This window comes from Oreochromis aureus, linkage group 16 (genome assembly GCF_013358895.1).
Source record: "Oreochromis aureus strain Israel breed Guangdong linkage group 16, ZZ_aureus, whole genome shotgun sequence".
NCBI classification, from domain to species: Eukaryota; Metazoa; Chordata; class Actinopteri; order Cichliformes; family Cichlidae; genus Oreochromis; species Oreochromis aureus.
The window spans coordinates 27,730,689-27,753,130 of NC_052957.1; the positions used below are offsets into that span (position 1 = coordinate 27,730,689).

Here is a 22,442-nt window from a genome sequence, read left to right on the forward strand (position 1 = left end):
ATCTGTATTAAATGGCCTAAAGTATAGAGAGAGGGATCAGCCAGAGTCCAGATCACTGGTGATGCTGATGTTAATTCTACCGTCTGTAACCTAAGCAGAAATCAACAGTCACCCATCCAGGCCATTGTTTCCCAGTTAGCCACCTCGAGGCTTGATGTGTGACCACAATTGTAGAAACTAAACGATTGAAGCCTGTCAGCTCTCGGCAGTATGTCTGCAAAACTGGATGTAAAACCCCCATCCAAGAATTGAATCAGGAGTAACGGCCACCACAATCTGAAATAGTTTGGAACAATAGTCAGCAAAAGTTTTTTCTTTTTAGCTGCATCAAATTCTACATTTTTTGAGCCCAAAGCTTCAGTAGCATTTAGTAGAGATGTAGAGGACAGGTGGAAGATAAAAGGAAGGAGCCACATATGGCAGCAGGCAACTGAAAGGCTGTACAGTGAAGCAGTATCTGCTAACTGGCCGCCAGTGAGCATAGATGGAGGCTGGAAGGAAGAAGAGCTGACCAGTTTGTTCCAATCTTCTCATCCGCACTGTGTGCTCAGCCAGCGTGGGCCGTCTCTTAAAACACACGGAACAAAAATACACATTTACTTCACCGGGCGGTCCTCTGGACAGTAACACAATAACACGACCCCACGGCAAAGCACTCATAAATCTACTTAATGGTGCATTCAATAAACCCACAAAGCTAGTGCAAACTTAAGATGTGCCAAAACGAGGCGGTCAAACGAAATCCTTCTGCCCCACATGAAAAGACGAGTTCTCTCTCTTTGCTTATAATAAATAAACCGCCTTCTAGGGGTCAGGAGAGGAAAGGAGGAGACAAGAACAACACAATAAAGAGACAAAAATGACTTTGTTTTGGATGAAAACCTTGGAAAAAAAAAAGTCTTCTGGTGTACTGGTGATTCTGGTGGAGGCAACCATTGCTATACAAGTTTCATCAGATTCATCAGAAGACAGAATGTAAGCTACTGTAACAACTTCATGCATGCAAAAGTGTGCAGAGGAACTCATGATACTTCGCATCAGCGTTTAAGGTTCAAATTCAGGACCAAACACTTAAAAATAAATTAAAATAAAATACAAATTTGAGAAGCTGGTAGTGCTCTGAGAAGAAAAACAGAAATCCAGCATGGATGGGATACTCACAGTGAAGAAGAGGTCCATGACGCGTGTGTCCAATAGCGCTTCTCTCCAGGACTCTGTGGGCTTAAGCGTGACGTTCTGCGTGGCCTCGAACATGGCGATGTAGTGGCGCCCCAGTGAATCGCCGCCAGTTAAGGCCAGCAACAGCATGAAGAGGAGGAGAAAAAGGAGGAGAGGGAGGAGTACCACACTCAAAAAGCACACTCTCAGTTGATATTCTGGTTTCGTGTGACTGGCAGCAGAAACTTGTCAGTCAATTGTTAACCAGCTCTTCCTCTCATTGACCCTGTCAATCTTTATTCCACGAGTTTTTGTTTTTTCTAATTTTCTCACCCTGCCCTCCTTGGTGGCTTTGTTTTCTTCACTCTTCCTTCTTTCTCCTTTGTCAGCTCTTCATTTGCCACAGCTTTTACCCACACAGTAAATCTCAACTTCTTTCTCACACTTTTGCCCACTCTCCCCCTCCCTCCTTCATCTGCTTTCTCAGACTTTCCCCAGTCTTTACCCTCTGACTTCGCCTGACACCTTCTTCCCTTCTTGTCCTCTTATTCACCCCTCTTCCTACCAGCCCTCCCTTCTTTCGCTGTTTTCTCTCTTCTGCTTCCTCAAGATCTGAAAAGCTCCAGACACACACTCGCCGCAGCCAATCCACACTTGGCCTCTTTGTCCACTCCTCTGCAAGACGTCCTCGAGACTCCTTACTGCCCTGAAACACTCCCCCTCCCTCCTCAGCCAATCACTTTGTCCCTCCTTCGGACTGCTTCCCAGTCCTGAAACCAAGCCGCCCCCCCTCATACTTCTATCACACTCTGTCCTCTCATGTCAATCAACACTCTTTTCCCTCATGAACATTTTTAAATGGTACTCCTTGGTCCTAACATGACGCTTTCTCTCTCCTTGTCCGCACAACCCGACCTTCTCATTTGAAACCATCATCTTAAACCCACAATCACTCTCTGTTCTGAAGGCTATAAAAACCTTTTCATCTTAATGTCCCTCGTCTCCTTTCTCCCAAACAAATCTTTTTTCCACGCTCTCACAACACAGTCTCCTTATTTAAGACTTTCTCTGCACCCACAAGCTTTTCACAAACCCACAACACACACACTCTCCCTACACAGCCGCAACACTTCCTGTCCTTATTCCAAAACTCTAAAAACACATCCACAACAAGCTTTTTTATTTTCTCCTTAGCTCATCAACAACAATCCTCTTTACTACTCCTATTCAAGAGGCCAACCGGGGCTTTTCTCTCTGCTTAACCAAGCACCTCACAAAAACCCACAACACTTTGCACTCATCAGTCAATTTGTCTTGCTTCTATTAACCACCATCAAGAACCACTTCTTTGTTCCTTAAGCAAAAAAAAAAAAATTTGTCTTTTGATCATCAGCCTCCTACTGTAAAATACATTTTCACCACAAATCAAACAACAAGTAGGTTCCTTCTGTTTTCTGTCCTCCTGGCTTTTGGAAGTGCAAACAATCTCTTACCTCACTAGAGAACAATCCATCAAACCTCTCTCCTCATGGCCTCTCTGCAATCCTCCCTCCAACGCCGGCCTCGTCAAAACAAACTCCCACAGGAGGCTTAATAAACCTGAGATTATCTGTATATATCAACAGCTTCACAGCTTCAGCTGACGCTTTCATTATGAATTAATTTACTGAATATTTTTCTGACACGTGCTCTCATAACCTGCTTAAGCACATGGACAGATGGATTTTTCTGACAGAAAACAAAAGACACTATCCCAAACCAAAGGACGACATCAAATATTTTGTTTGCCAGAGGAACGGTTTAAGACCCAACCAGAATTAGCTCCAACTGAGGAGAACAATCGGCTTTCATGTGTGAAAAATTAATTTCCAAAGTTGCTACCAATTGCTAAATCCCAAGTTAAACCCAAAGGCTAAACTGGCCTATCCATCCATTTTCATAACTGCTTATCAAATTCAGGGTCATTGAGGGCAGGAGCCTATGTCAGCTGTTACGGGGTGGGGGGTGTGGATACACCCTGCACAGGTCACTAGACCTAACACAGAGAGTCAGACAAGCAATCACACTTACATTCAAGTGCACAGCCAATTTGGAATCATCAGTTAACCCAACATGCAAGTATTTGGACTGGTGGGTTAAGTCAGAGAACCTGCGCAGGCACAGGCAGGACATGCTAACTGCACACCCAAAGCTGCACCCTCCCCTCAAATGAAACTCAGGGACACACAAGGTAAAAAAACAAACAAAACAAACCAAACAAAACAAAACAGATTCTGTTTGCTTTCTCCTTTGCAAGATATCATACTGAATGTTTTTTCCTTATGTTCTGTCACCTGCACAAAACACACACAAAAAAAAAAAACCCGATCCATATCACTACCCTGCGGCTCAGTGACAGCACAAGGAAACTTCCATAGGAATGTTTGATCAAAGCCAAACGGCGACAGAGGCCGACAAGGTCACGCATTCCTGCCACACCAGTCGACAGTCACTCCCCGTGCACACACCCCACCACAACACACCACACCACACTTTTCGGCACAGAAGTTGGCACCTGTTTAAGGGCCTGTGGGATTGTGTGTCTGTGTGTGTGTGTTTGTGTCTGTCCATCCAATGCCTGGCTTTCAGGCTACTTTAAAAATAGTCGTGGCGAGGCACAGGACCTCTAACTGAACCTTAGAGGGAATGAGAAAGAGGTCAGATAAGTAGTGAGTGTTCCTCAATGACTAACAAACAACTGGAGTTAACCATTTCATTCTGATTAAACGGTTTCCTTTCACGATTAGTTCCACTGAAAGCCCCTCTTAACTTGATTTTAAACACTCTTTTTTTGTCTACCCTAAATGTCAGTTGTCATGTTGGTATTATAAAACTAGCCAAGGTTGTTGCCTTTTAACGTTCCTTTCATGTTCTAAATCAAATTCCTGTTTGTCAATCAGTGAAAAAGTCCGGGAGAAAAAAAAATATATAATTATGAGACCGGAGATAAAAGGAAAGAGAAGCAGGTTCACGCATGGTCCTAATGCAAGTGCGGCTAACCTGCGACACGCAGATAGAGGCAGTCTCCTCAGGGAGGGACCACCTCTGTGATAAAGGTCGTACAAACACTCCTAAAGATCAAATGACTGAGACTACATTCACAAGACCTCAGGAATGATAACTACACAGCTACTTCAGCCATTTCACGCAGATGGACAGAGCAGTGATGTAGTCTGACAGGCAGAATTAGAGGAAAACTGGAAGAAATGTAATTGGTTTGAACCCTGCACTGTATTGGATTAAGAGCAGATTATAAACACTAGTGCTCAGGAATACATATAATCTTTACAACTTCCAAGCAGAAGACTGAAAATAACTTGTAAGCAACTTTCTAGGAAAAAGATAACATAATATAGCCAAGTGCAGTATGCTTATTAACACTTTTTATACGTGTGCAATTCCCTTGTAATGAAATGGAATTTTAATTATTTTATTTGAAAGTAAATATTTAAGGGTAGGCCCAGTAAAATAAATTTATTTAATAGTCCCCATGTTGCTGTGCATGATGTTCTTTTATTCAACTCTTCTCTTATTTTACCAATATAAATGCGATAAGGACTGTTTTCTCTTAACAGCTTACAAGAAAAAATACATGCCATCACAATTATAGGCCATCACGACCTTACAATCATCAAGTCTAACTTTTTTTTTTTTTTCCTTTTACAGTCATTGTTCAAACATAACTTTCAAAAGGAGCGTCTCCTCTCTTGTAAAATACCTGGAAGTTGGGTAAAGTTAAAAGACTCCACTACTCGACTACTTGCAATGTAAGATGGGGAAATATTGCTTGTTTAGCCACAAACTTACCAAGAAATGACACAGTACTTAAAATTACTTACAGAATAATTTGTCACCCTTCCTGTGAAGCACCTGAAATTATGTAGTACTTAAAATTACTTGCGCATTACCTAAAATTAGTAACACATTACCTAAATTACAGCATAATTCTTTCTTTGTTTCCTGTAAAAACATTACTTGTTAACCCCTTATCACTTTATCTACCTTTAAGTATTTGTAGGTAAATATAATGACATTACATTTTTTATATATTTGTAATAACTGATGTAATTTATGACCGTTAAGCACTGGCTATTAGTTTGGCATGGCTCGTGCATGTTCTCTGGGTTTACTTATAGATGTGGTACACCCAATATGTCCTTTGTATAAAAGAAACTATGGCCAATTTTTTATTTCCTCACTTAACTACGATTAAAACATTTATGTACTTTTCTAAAGCAGTTACATGACTTAAAAGTTACAGTTTGAATACCCTCTTCTCATTAAATGTTCACTCACTTCACGTTCACTGCTTATAAACAGAGGAGCTTGCTAAGCTGACAAGTGAATTTACAACTTCAACAGCTCTTTTAAAAACAAGAGGGGAAAAAAAAGATGGTTTGGATGAGTGTGCGTTTGTGTGTGTGTGTGTGTGTGTGTAGCGTACATGCCTCCAGGATGAGTAATATACATGGAGTGACTAGGACATGTGGCTGTGGTTTGGTGGGTTTTTAAAAGGCATCACCTGCTACTATATGAACTGTTCCAGCAGGCTCAGGAATAACCACAGTGACACGTCAGTTTTCCCACTGCAGAGATAAGATGTACTGACAGACACACACACGCGCGCACACACACACACACACACACACACACACACACACACACACACACACACACACACACACACACACACACACACACACACACACACACACACACACACACACACACACACACACACACACACACACACACACACACAGCCGATGTAAACCACTGACCACAAGAGTTTAAATCAAATACAAATGAAGAGATTTGAACACCCAGAGCTCTCACATGTTGCTTCCAAAACTGCAATCATACAGACATTCAAACCAACTTTGTAATACCTTAATTAACTCCAGCCAACAAAGAAACACTAATAAATCAGAAACAGCTGGCTGTTCAGCACTTGTGGATGCACACCACCTCAGCCCAGGTATTGTGCATCAAAGCAGCGCTCCCTTTTTCGAAACATGAGGGAACAGAGTTGCAGTTAAAAACCATCCTCTTTCGCCTCGTGGGCTATAATTCAATGTACACTGCTGAGCAAAAAAGCAACCGCACGACTCAAACAGAGCAAATGTGGGCAGATTCCTTTCATAGCGCACTGAGCAGCTGAATTATGTGCACCACAAGTCCAAACAACACAATGTTTCAATGCCAAATCTGGTTTGTTGATTTTGTTACCACATGCTACTGAAAGTGAACAAACTATAAATTTAATAATATGAACACTAATGGTACGTTGTCAGCTCCTTTTAAGATTTCTAGAATAAAAAACAAGAGTTAACAGACGGAGGGTCTATTTATGTTATATTTAGGAATATAACAGTAGCCAAGGACTGACTTAATCATTCTAGATAAGAAGTTAAAGTATCAGAAAAGTTCTTACATTTTGTTTCGTGTCATTTCTTGCTGTAGCTTCATGAAAGCCTAAAAAATGTTTTTAAATAACACTGTTGGCAACTAATGCTAAAACTAAACTCTTCTTATATTAAATTGTTGGGATCCCGAATTTTATGAACACTCTTTAAGATGTTTCAGATTGTAACACAATAGTGAACTCTTGTAGGGGCACGCAAAAAAAGGACTATGCCAGTGAGGTTTTTTTTGTTTGTTTTGTTTTTTTAAATGCAAATGGCTAAACCAGCCAATAACATGGCGGCAATTCATTGCGTAAGTGCACAGACATGGTCAAGACAACCGACTGAAGTTCAAAGTGAGCAGCAGAATGGCGAAGAAAGGTATTTTAAGCGACTTTGAATGTGGCACGGTTGTTTGTGCCACTCGGGTTGGTCTGAGTTTTTCTGAAATTGTTGATCTGCTGGGATTTTCCCACACAACCATCCTAGTGTTTACAGAGAATTGTCTGAGAAGGGGAAAATATTCAGTGAGCAGAAGTTCTCAAGCTGATAGAAAGACTTGAGAACTACAGAAAACCACACCAGGTGCCACTCCTGTCATCTAAGAACAGGAAAGTAAGGCTACAGACCACACTGGCTCACCAAAATCAGACCACAGAAGATTGGACAAACACTGCCTGCTCTGATGAGTCTCGATTTCTGTTGTAACATTCGAATGGTAGGGTCAGAATCTGGTGTAAACAACATGAAAGCATGGATCTATCCTGCCTTGTATTAATGGGTCAAGGTGCTAGTGGTGGTGTAATAGTGTGGGGGATTTTTCTTGAAACACTTTGGATCCCTTAGTACCAACTGAGCATTGCTTAAGTATTGGAATACTTTAAGGAAGTATTCCAATACTTGCTTAAAGTAACAATACTTAAAGTATTGTTGCTGACCATGACCCTCCCTTTATAACCATAGTGTACATATCTTCTGATGGCTGCTTCTCACAGAATAATGTGCCATAATGTCACAAAGCTCAAAGCATCTTAAACTGGTTTCTTGAACATGACAATGGAGCTGATTGTACTCAAATGGCCTCCACAATCACCAGATCCCAATGTAATAGAGCAACCTTTGGATGTGGTGGAACAGGAGACTGGCATTAAGGATGTGCAGCCAAGAAATCTGCAGCAAGTGTAAAATGCTATCATGTCAATGTAGACCAAAATCTCTGAGGAATCTATACAGCACCTTATTGAAACTCTGCAATGAAGAATTACAACACTGCTGAAGGTAAAAGGGGTCCTGAGTGTTAATTTCTTTTTGCTTCCTTTATTCTCTTTGTGCTCCTTGCACTGAGAGCATGTTCTTTGAGTCCAATTTTTAACATACCAGAAAAAACAATCAATGCCAGTATTGAGGATTCACTTTAGTTTGGTTTTCAAATGGCTAACCAATGCCAAGTTTCTGCAACTCCGTGACTAAATTGATTTAGCCCCTTTGCAACAATTCTATTTCAGCTTCACATTTCCAACTCCTTCACAACATTAGCTACTTGCAGACAAAGCACCTTGCAAATCAGCATGACAGTATTTGTGTGACTGTTTTAAATAGCCAACAATCAGTCCATCTCAGCAATCAACGTTTTGCAAGCCTAGACAACCTTGATGCTGGAGGATCCTGGATTAGCAAGCTTCTCCTGTATCCTCTATTCATTATTGTTGATCCAGACTGAGGATGGGCCCGCTGCTCAGGAAGACTGGATGAGAGTCTGCCAGTGGCCGTGTGAAGACCGCAGCGCTATGCTAAGGCACGTGGTAGGGTTTAAGTGATATATCCTGTCTTAAGACTCCCCTGCAGCCTTGCCATGTGAAATAACAGTCCAGGAATACTTCCTCAGCGATGCCACCCCTCCCTTTCTTTACCCCAATATTCTTCTACTGTTTGGCCCCCCCATCTGTTTACACAGCAGTTGTCATTAATTCTCCCTCTACTGAATTAAAGCAGTAACACAGCAATTACACCACTGTGCTCAACGTCAGCTTGTTTTTTCAAGACCAGGAAGTAATACTGTGTGGACAAGGCTATGAAAGTTACACCACAGATGGTTGTATATTAATTTCATTGATGACGCACAGCAAGAAGTGAAATGATTAGAATTAGAAACAGAATATACTTGAAATCTCTCACAGCCTTGAAAAACGCACTAGCTGACTAAAAGTCCATCGGCATATGCAGCATCTGTATTCTCCCTCCCACCTGTGTTTAGACAGTAGTCGCTAAAGATTCGCCATACAGGTCAGGGCCAAGGCAAACATCCAGCATCAGCTTACACACTCCTAATCCTAACCTTAACCTGAGGGCCAAAGTGACTACAGACTGATCCTTAAAGACCAGAAAATAGCGAGTCACGCAGAGACAAGTGGCTGGATGACAGTCGTCTCTTCAGTACAAGAATAACTCCTATTCAGGCAGCTGGGGGTAATTATTTCTCAGAGAAGTTAATGCCACTTTTATTAAGCTTCACAAACATGTGTAAATAGTCCTAGTGACATATCAAAATTTAGACACTGTCAGAGTGGCAGAGGCACAGAAAGCCGTGCTTTAACTTGAAACAACTTGACATCCAGGGAGCTGATACGCCGTGAAATCTACACATTCCTCTTGACTGAGGAAAAAAACAGATGGGTAAAAAAATAAAAAAACTATGAACCGCTACAGAGAAAAGCCCAACTTAGACTGATTGCAAAGACAACCAAATCATAAGGAAAAAAAAAAATCTACATGAAACAAACACTCAGGGATGGAGGCTTATCCATCTGTTAGCTCAGACAGCCATTTACAGCACCTGACTGCCGCCACAGCCTCGAGGCCCGAATGCGACCCTGGCAAGAGTCAAGCTCAGTGTGGAGTGACAGTGTCCTACCAATGCCTGAGGAGCGTGTCTCCACCAGATGACACCAAAGCCAAAGGGCCGAGCTTCAGACGGCGGCGAGGACAGATGACACGCATGCCGCTCGGTTCATCTGAGGGAGGGAGGCTTTTTAAAAAGGCTCTTTTGAACTAGGAGAGAAGTGCGTGCGCTCTTGTGTGTGTGTGTGTGTGTGTGTTCATGTGAAAGGTAGTTGCTGTCAGCCTTGCAATTAAGGAGAGGCCCCCTGATAACCACACTGGCATACGTTCGTCGCCACGCAGCAGCACAGACGTGTTGTGACACTTGCAGACAGGCGATCGCACTTATTCGGGACTCCCAGTGGTCTTCATCAATCTGTTCCCCTTTTCAACAACAGACACTTGAAGACATCACATACGCTCACATGGACATCAAGCAGAATACCACTTGATTTAAGAATTTAAATGTTATTTTTATGGCCCAAGACAGTCCACTGAACATTTATGACAACTCAACATCAAGAAACCAGAGAACTACAGCTCTATTTGCACGCAGCTTATACCGTGATTTAAATATAAATGATGCAGCTATCTTTGCTTCACAGTCATTCAGGCTAACTGAAGCACTTTTACATGTTCTTCTGGTCGCAGTTCAATTTAAAATAACATTAAGCATTAAAATATCAACTTTAAAAGTGATTACATTTGTAATGTGCAATGTACAGTCTCATAGGATTGACAGTAAAATTTTGTTAATTAAATTATTGTTCAAGAAGTTGAACAATATTCACCTCTTCTGAATAAACAAAAGATTCAAATTCTATTAAAGTCAGGGTGTGCAAAGATGAAAAATTCCTCAATACTACTACATGAAATTTTATAATAATATCTGGAAATTTGGTTATAAAAATAATCCATTTGCATTTATAAATAGAGTCTGATTCTGGTTAGAAGGCTTGGGTGGTATCAAGCTATAAAATGGTATTTAGGTATATAGATAGAATGGTACTTGTTCCAATAAGATGACACTGATGTGCCATAGTGAGATGATATATTGTAGTGCACTGCACAAAACAACACCTAAGCGCAGCTTCCAATGAAGGAACATCCAGCTGAGCTCAGTGAGCTGTGAAACATGGGGCTGCAAGTTGCAAATGAAGCGTAAACTGTAAACTTTAAGTATTTTGGGTTTAGTCCTGTTGACAGAAGAGAGCCAGCCAGCCCAAACAAAGTGCTGTAGACTATTTGTTGATAGAAGAGTAAGCAGAGCAACACTTCTGGATCTACATTTAGCCCACTGACGTGCTGATGGTCTGCTCCCGTGACAAGAGTCATCAGGGAAGAAGTTATGAGCTTCCCTAACTAAAAGGAAGAAAATGATCAGTGTAGCTAACAATATGAGTGCTAGCATAAGCAGCCATATTGTTAACATGCCTGTACTGAATGTGGTCATGCTATGCTGTGGTCCAGCAATTGTCATTTTATCCTGCTATTACACGTAACAAATGCAGAAGCCTGGTATGTGCACTGCAGGCAATCTAGACTTCTAATTACACAATGGAATTTATATTTAATCATCAGTTATTTTCTATTAGTTGTAAGCTCATAATCTGAACCTAATAGGTCCCTTACACGTACAACAACTGCTCTGGAGGCTTCGTATAGACACCCGACACTAAATTCAAATTCAACTGTTGTCTAAAATTTGACTGTGCTCACACACAAACAGAAGACTTAAAAGTGTATCTTTGAGAGCGCACACGTATTGCTTCGAGCGAGCTGGGCATACCAAGGGGAGCCTCGACAAGCTGAGCCGGGGGTGGTGGTGTATTGGAATGATACGGGGGATGGACATACAGACACCTCTTTGAAAATGATACACTGCCCTGGCTGGCAGCAAGCGCCACTCCAGATCCCCTCAGACAGGCAGAGAGGATGCCAAGCTGTTGGGATTTAGACTGTAATGAGCATGGCTGCGCACACACTAAAACACACACACACACACACACACACTCTAAGTGGCTAAGTCGACTCAACAATGCAGCCAACTGCAAAGATAACACGGATGTGTGCAAAAGAGATGAACAACAAAGCAAAACTGATAGACCGATATGAATTCCTGGCCAATGCATACCAGCATAGCCACATACCAATACCAATTAGGGTGGCCACAGTGAAGCTCTATTTACACTAAAAACACGTAAAAGTACACACAAATAAAAACCTACACTTATGAGGACATTCCCCTCAGTCTCTTCCTAAAACCTATAACCTTCAGAAAAAGGATGCTTCCAAACAAAGTCAACTAAAAATATTTGGGTAAATAAAATAAAAGAGGGAAGGTCTGCAAAAAACAGCAGACAACCACGTAAACACACACACACTTTTTATATATAACATCGTAATACTGTTTAACTTTCCCAGTTATTGCCAAAACTCTTGCACTCAAGTTGTGTCTAACAATGTTTTCAGATTTCAGCTCATAAACTGACATAAAATGTTAAATATTATCATAACCAGCTGAAGCACTACAAATATACTGCACTTTTCTCCATGACTTCCTAGACCTTATTATTATCACTCCATCCTATCAAACATGTAACAAGGTTACCAAAGACACAAAACAAAAAGAGTGTAGTTTGACTGTAAGCTCAATAGTGTAGCTGGGTGGGCCTGGCTTTTTCCCCCCTGACCTTCATGTGTCAAGACTTAAAAATTAAATTTTTTGATCATGGACTTTCCAGCTTCGCATCAAACCTCTTGGTCTCTTAGAAAGAAAGGATATAATTGGGAGGCAGGAAGTTCCAGCTGAGGACGTGATTGGCCAAAGCCAAGTAGCGCTGGAAGACCGAAGACATCTGGGCATTGAGGTTTTCTCGGCGGCTGAACTCCTGCAGCACCTCCATGGTCATCATGAAGATCTGGCGGAGGCCATCCTCCTAGAAGAAGTTGATGGAAGAACAGATGGATGCATGAGTTAAAGAGCAATAAAGTGAATACGTCAGGAGAGCGTAGAGGACAGGTGGGACAGTGGGGGACAAACCTGGAACAGTCGCTTGCAGTTACCGTGGAACTCCATGCTGAGGCCGATGCTGCTGGTCTTACTGGAGCTGGAGAACTCACTGAGCAGAGCGGTCAGGATGGAGCAGGCCAGCGTTTGCTGCAGGAGAGAATGATTGTATGATTGTGGAGATCAATGATTACATAAAAAATTACACTAACATCCATCTTTTTCAAAGATTATTTGTCACGAGCCGGAAAGAAGGCCTCATGTGAAAAGACCATCTGCTAACTGCAAACACGGATGATTAAAGGGCGCACGTTACAGTTATCCCCAGCTGCACTTTTTTATTCTTGGAGTCTAGTAGGGTAACTTTACATGATTGACAGTTTCGTTATTCTTTATGCAGCTCACTGCTCCAAATAAAGCACCTGTCTTCTGATTGGCTGCACTTTTCAAACAAAAGATTTTAGAAGTGGTTGGAGAAGCTTTGCCGACAGCCAAAATGCAACATCCTATCTGAAGCCTGAGCTTTGGTTTACAGGAATTACTTGTATACACACTGATCTCATTGTTTAAAACTGTGGACATGTTTATTATGAGAAACTGCAACTTTAACCGTGAAAAACATCCGTAAGTGTATACGTTTTAGAGTGTGCTATTGATGAATGTCCCGCGATACACAAATTGAAGAAGAAGAGAAACAAAAACAAGTTGTGGTTGGTAACAGGAGCACTAACTGGACAGCAGAGAAAACAAAAAATGAGAAAACATTTTGTTTTGCCTTTGGGATGATTAGTTGGCAGTGACGTTCCAAAGTAAAATTGTCTATTTACATATTGAATAATTACATTAATTTTCATTTACACAAAAAAATCTCAATATCGCAGTGTACACACTGTGATCTATGAGCTTTGTATGAGCTTGTCTATGGACCAGCAAGAAGAATTCCAGTCATCACTGGATATAAAAAGGACAAATCAACCCATTATATCCTTAAATTTCTTGTTCATCCAAAGGATATGGATGAAGAAGCCATATATCTAGAAATGCTGCCAACTTCTCTCCATTTAAAATGGACTGAAGAAGAGTGGAAAACTGTTCTGTGGTCAGAGAAATCAAAATTTGAAATTCTTTTTAAAAACATGGATGCCACATCCTCTGAACTAAAGAGGAGAGGAACCATCCAGCTTGTTATCAGCACACAGTTCAAAAGCCTGCAACTCTGATGGTATGGGGGTGCATCGGTGCCTATGGAATTGGCAGCATGCACCAGTGCATCAGTGCTGAAAGGTATCCAGAGGTTTTAGAGCAGCATATGCTCCCATAGACATGACGCCTTTTTCAGGGAAGGCCTTGAATATTTCCTAAACCACATACTGCATCTATAACAAGAGCATGGCTTCACAGTGGAAGAGTTCAGCCGCTGAAGTGGCCTGTGCAGACCTTTTACCAATTATAAAAACAATTTGGAACATAATTCAATGAAAAATACAACAAAGACCCAGGACTGTGAGCAGCTTCAATCCTTTATCAGACAAGAATGGGACAGCATTCTTCTCCCAGAGGTCCAGCAGCCGGTCAGTTCCCAGATGTTTACACAATGTTGTTGCTACACAGTGGTAAACAAGGCCGTGTCCCATCCTTTTTCTGTGCTCTCTTGTGAATAAAATATTGGTTTATTAGATTCAGTTTTTACTGACATTTTACAGTGTTTCAACTTGTTCTTGTAGCACATCTGATAAAGAAGTCATAACCACAAAAGGGCTTTAGGGCCAGATTCAAATGACTGGGGGAATATGGTGTCATTAGAAGATGACCATTTGGGGGATTTCAGCCCAAACAACAACAAATAATCTTGTGCATGATCAGTAAAGGTCAGTCTGATTTGTAGAAAAAAGAAAAAAAAAAAAGCACTTTTAGTCCTTTACACAACATAGCTGCCTTCTCGTATGAGAAACAAATGAAGTAGTGCCACCTACTGGATTAGGATGATTTTTTTTCTTTTCAGAGCAGCATGCTGAAGTCATATGATTATATGTCTTACATATGGGAGACAATTATTTTCCATTTATGGATCAAAGTTTCAAAATATATGGTAAGGCGCACAACTACTCTGGCACTAATTTTATACCCTGGTATGTTTTTTGTTTGTTTTTTTCCTTTTTTCTCTCATAATAGTCACACGAACACTCCGCGGCACCAAACTCAAAAACAGCTTATCAAAGGACAGGTCCTCGATGTCCTTTCTTTTCACCGCAAGAACATGCCTGAAGCTGCTTTCTCAACATAGCCTTTGTGCCATTTCTTTCTTTCTTTTTTTTTCCCAACTGTGCTGTAATCTGAGCCAGATCTGAACCAGGGAGCCAATGCAGCTCACCAAGCCCCAAATATAACAGATATGAATCAAAGCTTTAACCCAGTTTTACTAACAAGGAGTCTTATTCCAATACTTTCCATTGATTGTGCCCATCATTTGCAAAGTTTGGATAACTTCTTCCATCTTTTTGGACAATTGATCAATTATTCTGAAAGTGTATTAATGTGAAGTCTATGATGAATCCCAGGTGGTAGATAAAAAAAATGAAACCTCATATTTAAAATAAACAATCAAAGACAAAAAACTTTTCTCTCTCTCCTGTTTAACCAGATGATGATGAATGATTTTGTGTACATTGTAACTAACATCACGTACTCTATAGGCCACTGAGAGCTACTCATGTATTATTCAGCTGCGTCTCTCTCACCACTGCGGGGTTCCCGCTGCTGATGAGCTGTCCGACCTCGAGTAAGATGCTTTTACAGTTGATGCTTTTGTCCAGCGAGCCTCTCTTCACGATGACCGCCACAGCTAGCAGGATCTGCTCACGCACATACTTCTGCAGGCTAGAAGGAACAGGAAGGCATTCTGATTTATTTTTCCTGCATCCAAGACATTAAGTTCTACTGGCATTTTTGTAGTAAAGTCTGTAATAGCTCTACATATTTAATAATATAGTGAACCACAAAGATTTTGTAATGCCTTCATTATTAATCTTTCTTACTTGGGTCTCTGCAAAACGTAGGTGAGAAGGAATGCCCGGAGTGACTCAATGCTGGTCTTTTCCAGCAGGATCCACTCCCGCACGACAGCCTCCATGATGGCTGTGGCTGCCTGGAAAAGCACATAGTCCACCTTACTGGTCTCTGGAGAGGGAAAAAATAAAGGGACAAAAGAGAAATATTAGAAATGAAAAAGATAGTGGGGGAAAAGGTTGAAAATAACGGATTAAACACTGAAAACACTTTGCAAATTCTGAAACAAACAAAAAAAGACTATGTATGGACATGCCAGTCTAGCAGGCTCTCAGTACAAAGTCATGGTGGTGTACTTCATTAATAATGTGGTTTGGTATCATCTTGCTGAAATAAGTAGTCTTTCCAGATGGCATCAGTTTATGAAATACTCCATCATACTGGCACCAACAATCACGTCATGATGAAAGTCACAAAGTCTCTTCCCCATTTTGATGCCTGATGTTAACTTCAGCATGTCATCTTGACCATGTCTACATGCCTAAATACACTGAGGTGCTTCCAGGTGACTGACTGTGACCAAGATCCAAGTTTCTCCGCTTTAGCCTGAAATATTTTCAGAAAGTTTCAAATTTCAGTTTTTGATTGATCAAACCACAGCTTTACTTTAGCCCAGTCTCCCTTGCACTGAGCTCTGGATGTTCATAGATAAAAGTCCACCAATATCATGAAAAAATTAACTTGCGGTATCTGTCCGACATCATCCTGAGCCCATACAGTCATTTTTAACCACAAAATCAGGTTTGCTTTCAATGCAATGCCACCCCAGCGTCTATTCAGGACTAGTTATTTTTTTTGCGTGTACATTTTAATTGTTGAACTATGCAGCTGCTCACACAATGGGGAACTTTCTCCATTCATATTTGTGAGAGCCACTTTCTATAGGCAATTATGTAACCATTTAACCCTACTTAGTAGACAGTTACACATGGGGTTTTCTTTTAACATGAGACAACAGAGACACTTTTTTCAAATTGTTATTACTGTAGACTCTGTACCATTAGCAATTAAAAATAAGGTTCAAATCAGTAAAATTGTACAGTTAACACAATGTCCACGTATCTCTGGTGATGGGGTTTGTAATAAAAAGCCAATTAATACTGATATTATTTTTTTCAAAGCTGTACAGCTCATATGTTCTCATACAGTACATAAAGTCACAGATCAAACAATAATAATATTCTGCACACATGAGACTCCACAACACTAAAAAGTCTAGGTCATACCCACAAACACCACAGCTGAAGGTTTATGACAGAAAAAAAACAAAAAAAACAGGGGAGAAGACACTGAGGCGCCTTTATAAGATAAAATCATATTTATAAAACAATATGCAAGTTAAAATATTAAAATCAATGCTTACCCAAGATGTGCTTGCAAATGGCAAAGGGGGACTTTGACTTCCTGAAGGAGAGGAATACATGTTCAGCATGCTGTCTCTGCTCTGTGCTGACCATAGACGGCGGTGCCTGCAAAACACAAAACAAAGTCAGTTTTCTGCAAGAGAGGTCGAACCATTTAGTACTCAGCTTTTAAACAGGACATCAACTCTTCTCCACTGCATGACTTTGAATTAAATACCACCTTCAAAGCTTTGTTTAACAGAAGATGGTCATTTTCGAATGGCTTAACTTGTTAGCACAGTGCTGATAAGAAGTATATTTACTTCTACATCAGCTTTCAAAACCAGGTTTGCAAATTTGCAACATTAGGTCTAATAAAGCTGGTCTGTATGGGAGGTTTCTAAAACCTTTTTTAAACTGAGGATTAAAGGGTTAAGAGCTCTGTGATAAAAATGAGAGACGCCCCATGTAGTTATTTAAAAGCAATCAATAAAATCTTATTATGTAATGAATGGGGAGCCAGTGTAATTTGTCTGGGATTGTTTTACGCGTTCCCCGTGAGTTGCCTGGTTGCTGTTTAGTACCTGCTGTAAACAGGCGACAGCTGCATCACTTAGAAAATAACAGAATAGGGTGTAGTAGTAGTGTGAGGACACTGAGGGGTGGAGAAGTTGTTCAGTTATGTCACTCTGCAGTGTTGGTCAGACCTTTGCAATATTTCAGAGACAGACTTGCGTAAGTAAGTCTTAACTACAATTTTGTTGCCCAGGAAAATAAAAGGCAAACAAATTGTTTTAAACTACTAAGGTATGCGATAGAAATAAACATTTTAAAGGCAATATGATAAAATAATCATCTGTATTCTCCCTGATGTTAGGATTATTGTTTGTATTTGTGAAGTGTTGTTTTATCAAATTTTAATTTTACTTTCAAATTAAAATCAATAAAGTCATATACAGCCATAGAGAAATTTTTTTTTTTTTTTGAGGAAACCTTGTTCCAGAGTAAAAGTGCCAAATAATGGCTAATAGCAAACATTTGAGATATTTGACAGGACACTACACAAATGGATTGAGTTCTGTTTTTTTTTTTTTTGTTTCTGTCTTTGTTATTAAATCTAATCAATCAGTCAATCCATTCCACTATCTAAAAGCTTCTTTGCTATTATAACTGAAAGATGAGCCCTGACTGGCAGCCACTCACTCAGCTCGACAGCATTGCCCTGCAGACAGAAAGCATCACTAAGATTGGAGACAGTACACAGTACAGTATGTACTGTGTACGGAGGAAATGTCTCATTAGAAAAATCAATACTATCGTAAAACTTGGCAGCAAATACTGTTTTTGTACTTTACAGAAGCACACAAAAGATAACGACAGAAAGGCTTCATAAGAATGAAAAATCTTACAACTCCAAATACACAGAAATAAAAGTGAGATAGCGCAACACAGAAATTTCTATTGAGCGCGCTCGCCATGATACAGCTCAGCAGGAAAGTCACATTCCAGACCTAATTGCAGTAAAAGCAGCTCTGCGGCGAAAGGCAGCAGAGGAAAGAAAGGCCTTTTTATCTGAGAGCGCACACACGCGTACACACACACAGACTTCATTTTTTAAGCCACATAATCTACCATGATCAGATGGCAGACAATGTACTAATAAAATAATACAATCTATTATTTCCCTTGATAGTAAAACATAAATGTAAAACAGGTAAAGCTGCCACAATGACACGTGGTGAATAAAAGGCAGAGGAGTAAAAATCAAGTCAAAATACTATGTTAGAAATGTACTGTTTATATTGTCAGCAGCATATGTAGCAGGAGTAGCACCACAGACAACCACTGTTGTGGGGTCAAGCTGTGTCTACATGTTAAGCATATCTCAACTGCTATAGGGTGAAAGGCACAGCCCACCCTAAACAGAGAGACAGGCAATCATTCACGCTCACATTTCCACCTACAGACAATTTAGAATCACCAATTATGCTATCATGCACTCATGAATGTCTTTGACCTGTGGGATGAAGCCAGAATACCCAATCTCCACACAGAAAAACCCCAGCCAACTGGGGGATTCAAACCCACTCGGAAGTTGCTAACCAATTAGTGAAATTACATACACTTCATTAGCAGGGACAACATCCACAATTAGTCTAACAACACATCTTTAAAAGAGAAGAGGGTAGATGAAATAAGCTTAGATTTTAGGCCTGAATCAATGAGAGGCACAAAAATGACAAGAAACAGCATGTAGGCATTTAGTCATAGAACCGGAAAGGGAGTGTACGAGGTGTGGTCGCACTCCTGACATTTAGACTAAAAAAACAAAAACAAAACCCCAGCGTCAACTGGGCTCTGCTTTCTAGGATAAGAGTGTTAGACTTGCCATTCATTTAAATAAATGTTATGTCTTTTATAAAGGGCAAAACCTTCATATTCAGCTTTTGTAACTAAAAACAAAACAAAATTATTTTCTGGGATCCTAATAGAATTTCAACTCTTTGGGTCAAAACATTTTACTTTTGAGTTTCACCGCATAGTAATGTTACCATCACCTCCCAAGGTGTAGTACTGTATTTAAATGAAAAAGCAAAGATACTGCTGACTTCATAGCACACATTTAGAAAAGCCATCCATTGGACCTACATCGATCACTCGGTGGGCTGGTTCTGATCCCCTGGCTGCATGTATGACACTCCTATTCTAGAGTGCACTAGTCTCAAAAAAATTAACCTGATAGGCATAATGTTAACATACTCTCACACCCTGGGTTAATATAGACAGTCACTTTATTAGGTAAAACTGAAAATATCTAATCAGCCAACAACATGGCAGCAACTCACTGCACTTAGGCCATGGTCAACAGGACCTGCTAAAGTTGAAACGATGCATCAGATAGGAAAAAAGGTGATTTAAATGACTCTGAATGTGATATGGTTGTTGGTACCAGAGAGGCTGGTCTGAGTATTTCGGAAACTGCTGATTAACTGCCATTTTCCCCACACAGCCATCTCTAGGTTTCACAGAGAATGGCCCAGAAAGGACAAAACATCCAGTGAGCCCCAGTTCTCTGGATGAAAATGCCTTGTTGTTGCCAGAGGTCAGAGTAGGGAAGTCGAGCAGAGTAGCAATAACTCATAATGAGGTCTCTGAATGCACATCACACCAAATCCTGAAGGAGATGGACTACAGCAGTAGCAGCAGATGGAAACAGAGACAAGAATTTGTACAGAAATTTGAAAACAAAAGTCTGCTGTGACATTCGGAAGGTACGGTCAGAATTTGAAATCATGGATCTATCGTGCCTTGTATCAACGTTTACCAAAGGAAATGATTCCAGCACCTTGCTAAAGGTTTCCCATGAATAATTAAAAGTTCTGAAGGCATAACGAGAGTCCAACTCGGTACTAGCAACGTGTACTTAGCCAAGTGACCCGTGTGTTTGTGTGTGTGTGTGTATACATGAATCCATAAAACAAGAGGAGCCGCTGATAAGCAGACATCACGAAGACACCTGCTGCTGACTGAAATATGAACATTTAGGACTTGGGCGTTTGCTAGAACATATTGTTCTCCTAAGTCTGCATGACATGAGAAAGGGCGATTTTAGTTTTAAACCCTAACAAGATGGCAGAAAGTACGAGCAGACTGCAGCTAGCACTCCGACTCATGACATGCACATGGTTAGCCACTTGCTCTTAGCTGAAGTATTCAGTCTCATTTGTAGCAACTGAGGCTGTTACGAGAGGGGGACAAAGGGTCAAACACTTGATGTGAGCGAGTGTTGGAGGAAGCACGGGATAAGCTAGCAACAGTGATATCGAGTACACCGCACCGAGATGCTCAGAGTACAAAAAAAACTTGATGTAACGGCTGAAAGGGCACCGACACGAACGAACCGCTGAAGTTTCTGGAAAACTGAGCCACATTGGAAAGCGTCCAAAGCGGAGAAATATTTTAAGGTGAAGGGAACGACCGGGAACAGCGGGAGAAATGTTTGGAGAAAAAGCGGAATACTTTTTTTTTCTCTGCGGGATGGAGAGAACCCAGGCGCTGCGCCACGCATCGCTCACATTCTCCGGTAAAAACTGAACACATTAAACAACAACAACCGGGACCAAAAGGACCCCCGCCGGAGCCCCCAACCGCCTAACTCCACCCAAGACTGAGTTAAGATACGTTCACCGTCCCTCTCAGGGCCGCAGACCGGCAGTGAATGTCTCACCATTAAAACTTTGGCAGCGCTTTCCAGCTGTGTGATCACTTCTGGTGCACCGACCGCCGCCATCATCGTCCCTCTCCAATGACGCGCCATGCGCTCTGCATTGTGGGATTACTGCGCTGGTTACCCGTCGCGTGCACACGGCGGGTTATGTAATCACAACAAGTTTGTGGTTGCCACTGTGACGGCTCGTGCAGCCAGCAACATATTCAGTTATTAATATTATTATCATTATTATTATTATTGTTGTTGTTGTTGTTGGGAATGGATTAGAAGTAGATACATCCACAATCGACCTGAAAATGAATGTTATTCTTGGATATTTTTTTTTAAATTTAAATCAACATTTGATTAAACGTACACACGTATACTTATAAGTTACTAATAAGTTTTTTGTTATTTACTATTGCAATAACAGTTGCATTTCTGTCATATTTCTGATAAATTTAATAGCAGATTTTTTAGAATAACCTAAAGATTATACACGGCTACATCAGTGTCAGTATTGTGTAGATTATACAATTAATACTAAAATGTAACTTATATTGCACTTATGCTGTAGTCTTCACCATGCCAAAGGTTTCAAACTGGCCCATTGTAAGGCTTAGCAAAGTGAAGTCATTACTTACTTTATTAATGCAATGCATTGCTGTTCACCTCACGGGTGGAAATTGTATTTCTAGACAGAAATCAGAAAGATGTAAAATACATTCATTGTTGGTTCAGGTTCTTTTGCCTCTACCCTCTGATCTATAATCTGCCTGTAATGACAGTATACTCGAAAACTGAGGCAAGTTACTGAAATAGTGCTTATTTTTCTTAAAGACATCACAGATTGTTCATCATTTGTTTTAAGTATAAAATTCTCATTAAATAAGAAAATAATAATTTAACAAGAAATAAAAGCAGTTGTTGCTTGGCAAATAGCTAATGGGTGTGGTTCAAGAAAGTTTCAGCATTTTATTTTTAAAATAAAATCTTGGCTAGGGCATGTGAAAATTTTTTAAATGCCTTTGTTGTTGTTTTTACACTTAAGGACATAGAAAGATTGGGAGCAAATATATGCAATAATTTCACTAGTCTGGCCCACTTGAGATCAAATTTGACCATATGTGGCCATGAAGCTAAATACTCCTGCTCTTTGTAACAACAAACTGTAAGAAGCTACAAACGTTACATATCCAATTTTTAAAGCAAGAGTTAAGCAAGAGCTCCTTATATTCAAAAATATGTCTGAATGTAGGTAAGTTAAACAAGACAATAAATTAGGCACAGCAAGTGTTGCAATTGCAATATTTTCAAGTGCTGAAAATATTGCA

At 40.4% G+C, this 22,442-nt stretch overlaps 1 protein-coding gene across 1 annotated transcript in view; it reads right to left on the reverse strand.

The window, feature by feature from the left end:
* The window catches only part of xpo4 (exportin 4), a 50,964-nt gene extending 29,636 nt beyond the window's left edge, over positions 1 to 21,328 (reverse strand). The window contains exons 1-7 of the mRNA XM_031755571.2: positions 21,127 to 21,328; positions 16,919 to 17,024; positions 15,525 to 15,666; positions 15,228 to 15,366; positions 12,523 to 12,639; positions 12,265 to 12,418; positions 1,162 to 1,274 (exon numbers count right to left, since the gene is read on the reverse strand). Of these exons, the coding sequence (XP_031611431.2) occupies positions 1,162 to 1,274; positions 12,265 to 12,418; positions 12,523 to 12,639; positions 15,228 to 15,366; positions 15,525 to 15,666; positions 16,919 to 17,024; positions 21,127 to 21,216 (861 nt within the window). The 5' untranslated portion in view covers positions 21,217 to 21,328. The remainder of the gene's footprint in view (positions 1 to 1,161; positions 1,275 to 12,264; positions 12,419 to 12,522; positions 12,640 to 15,227; positions 15,367 to 15,524; positions 15,667 to 16,918; positions 17,025 to 21,126) is intronic.
* Between the last annotated feature and the right edge of the window lie 1,114 nt (positions 21,329 to 22,442).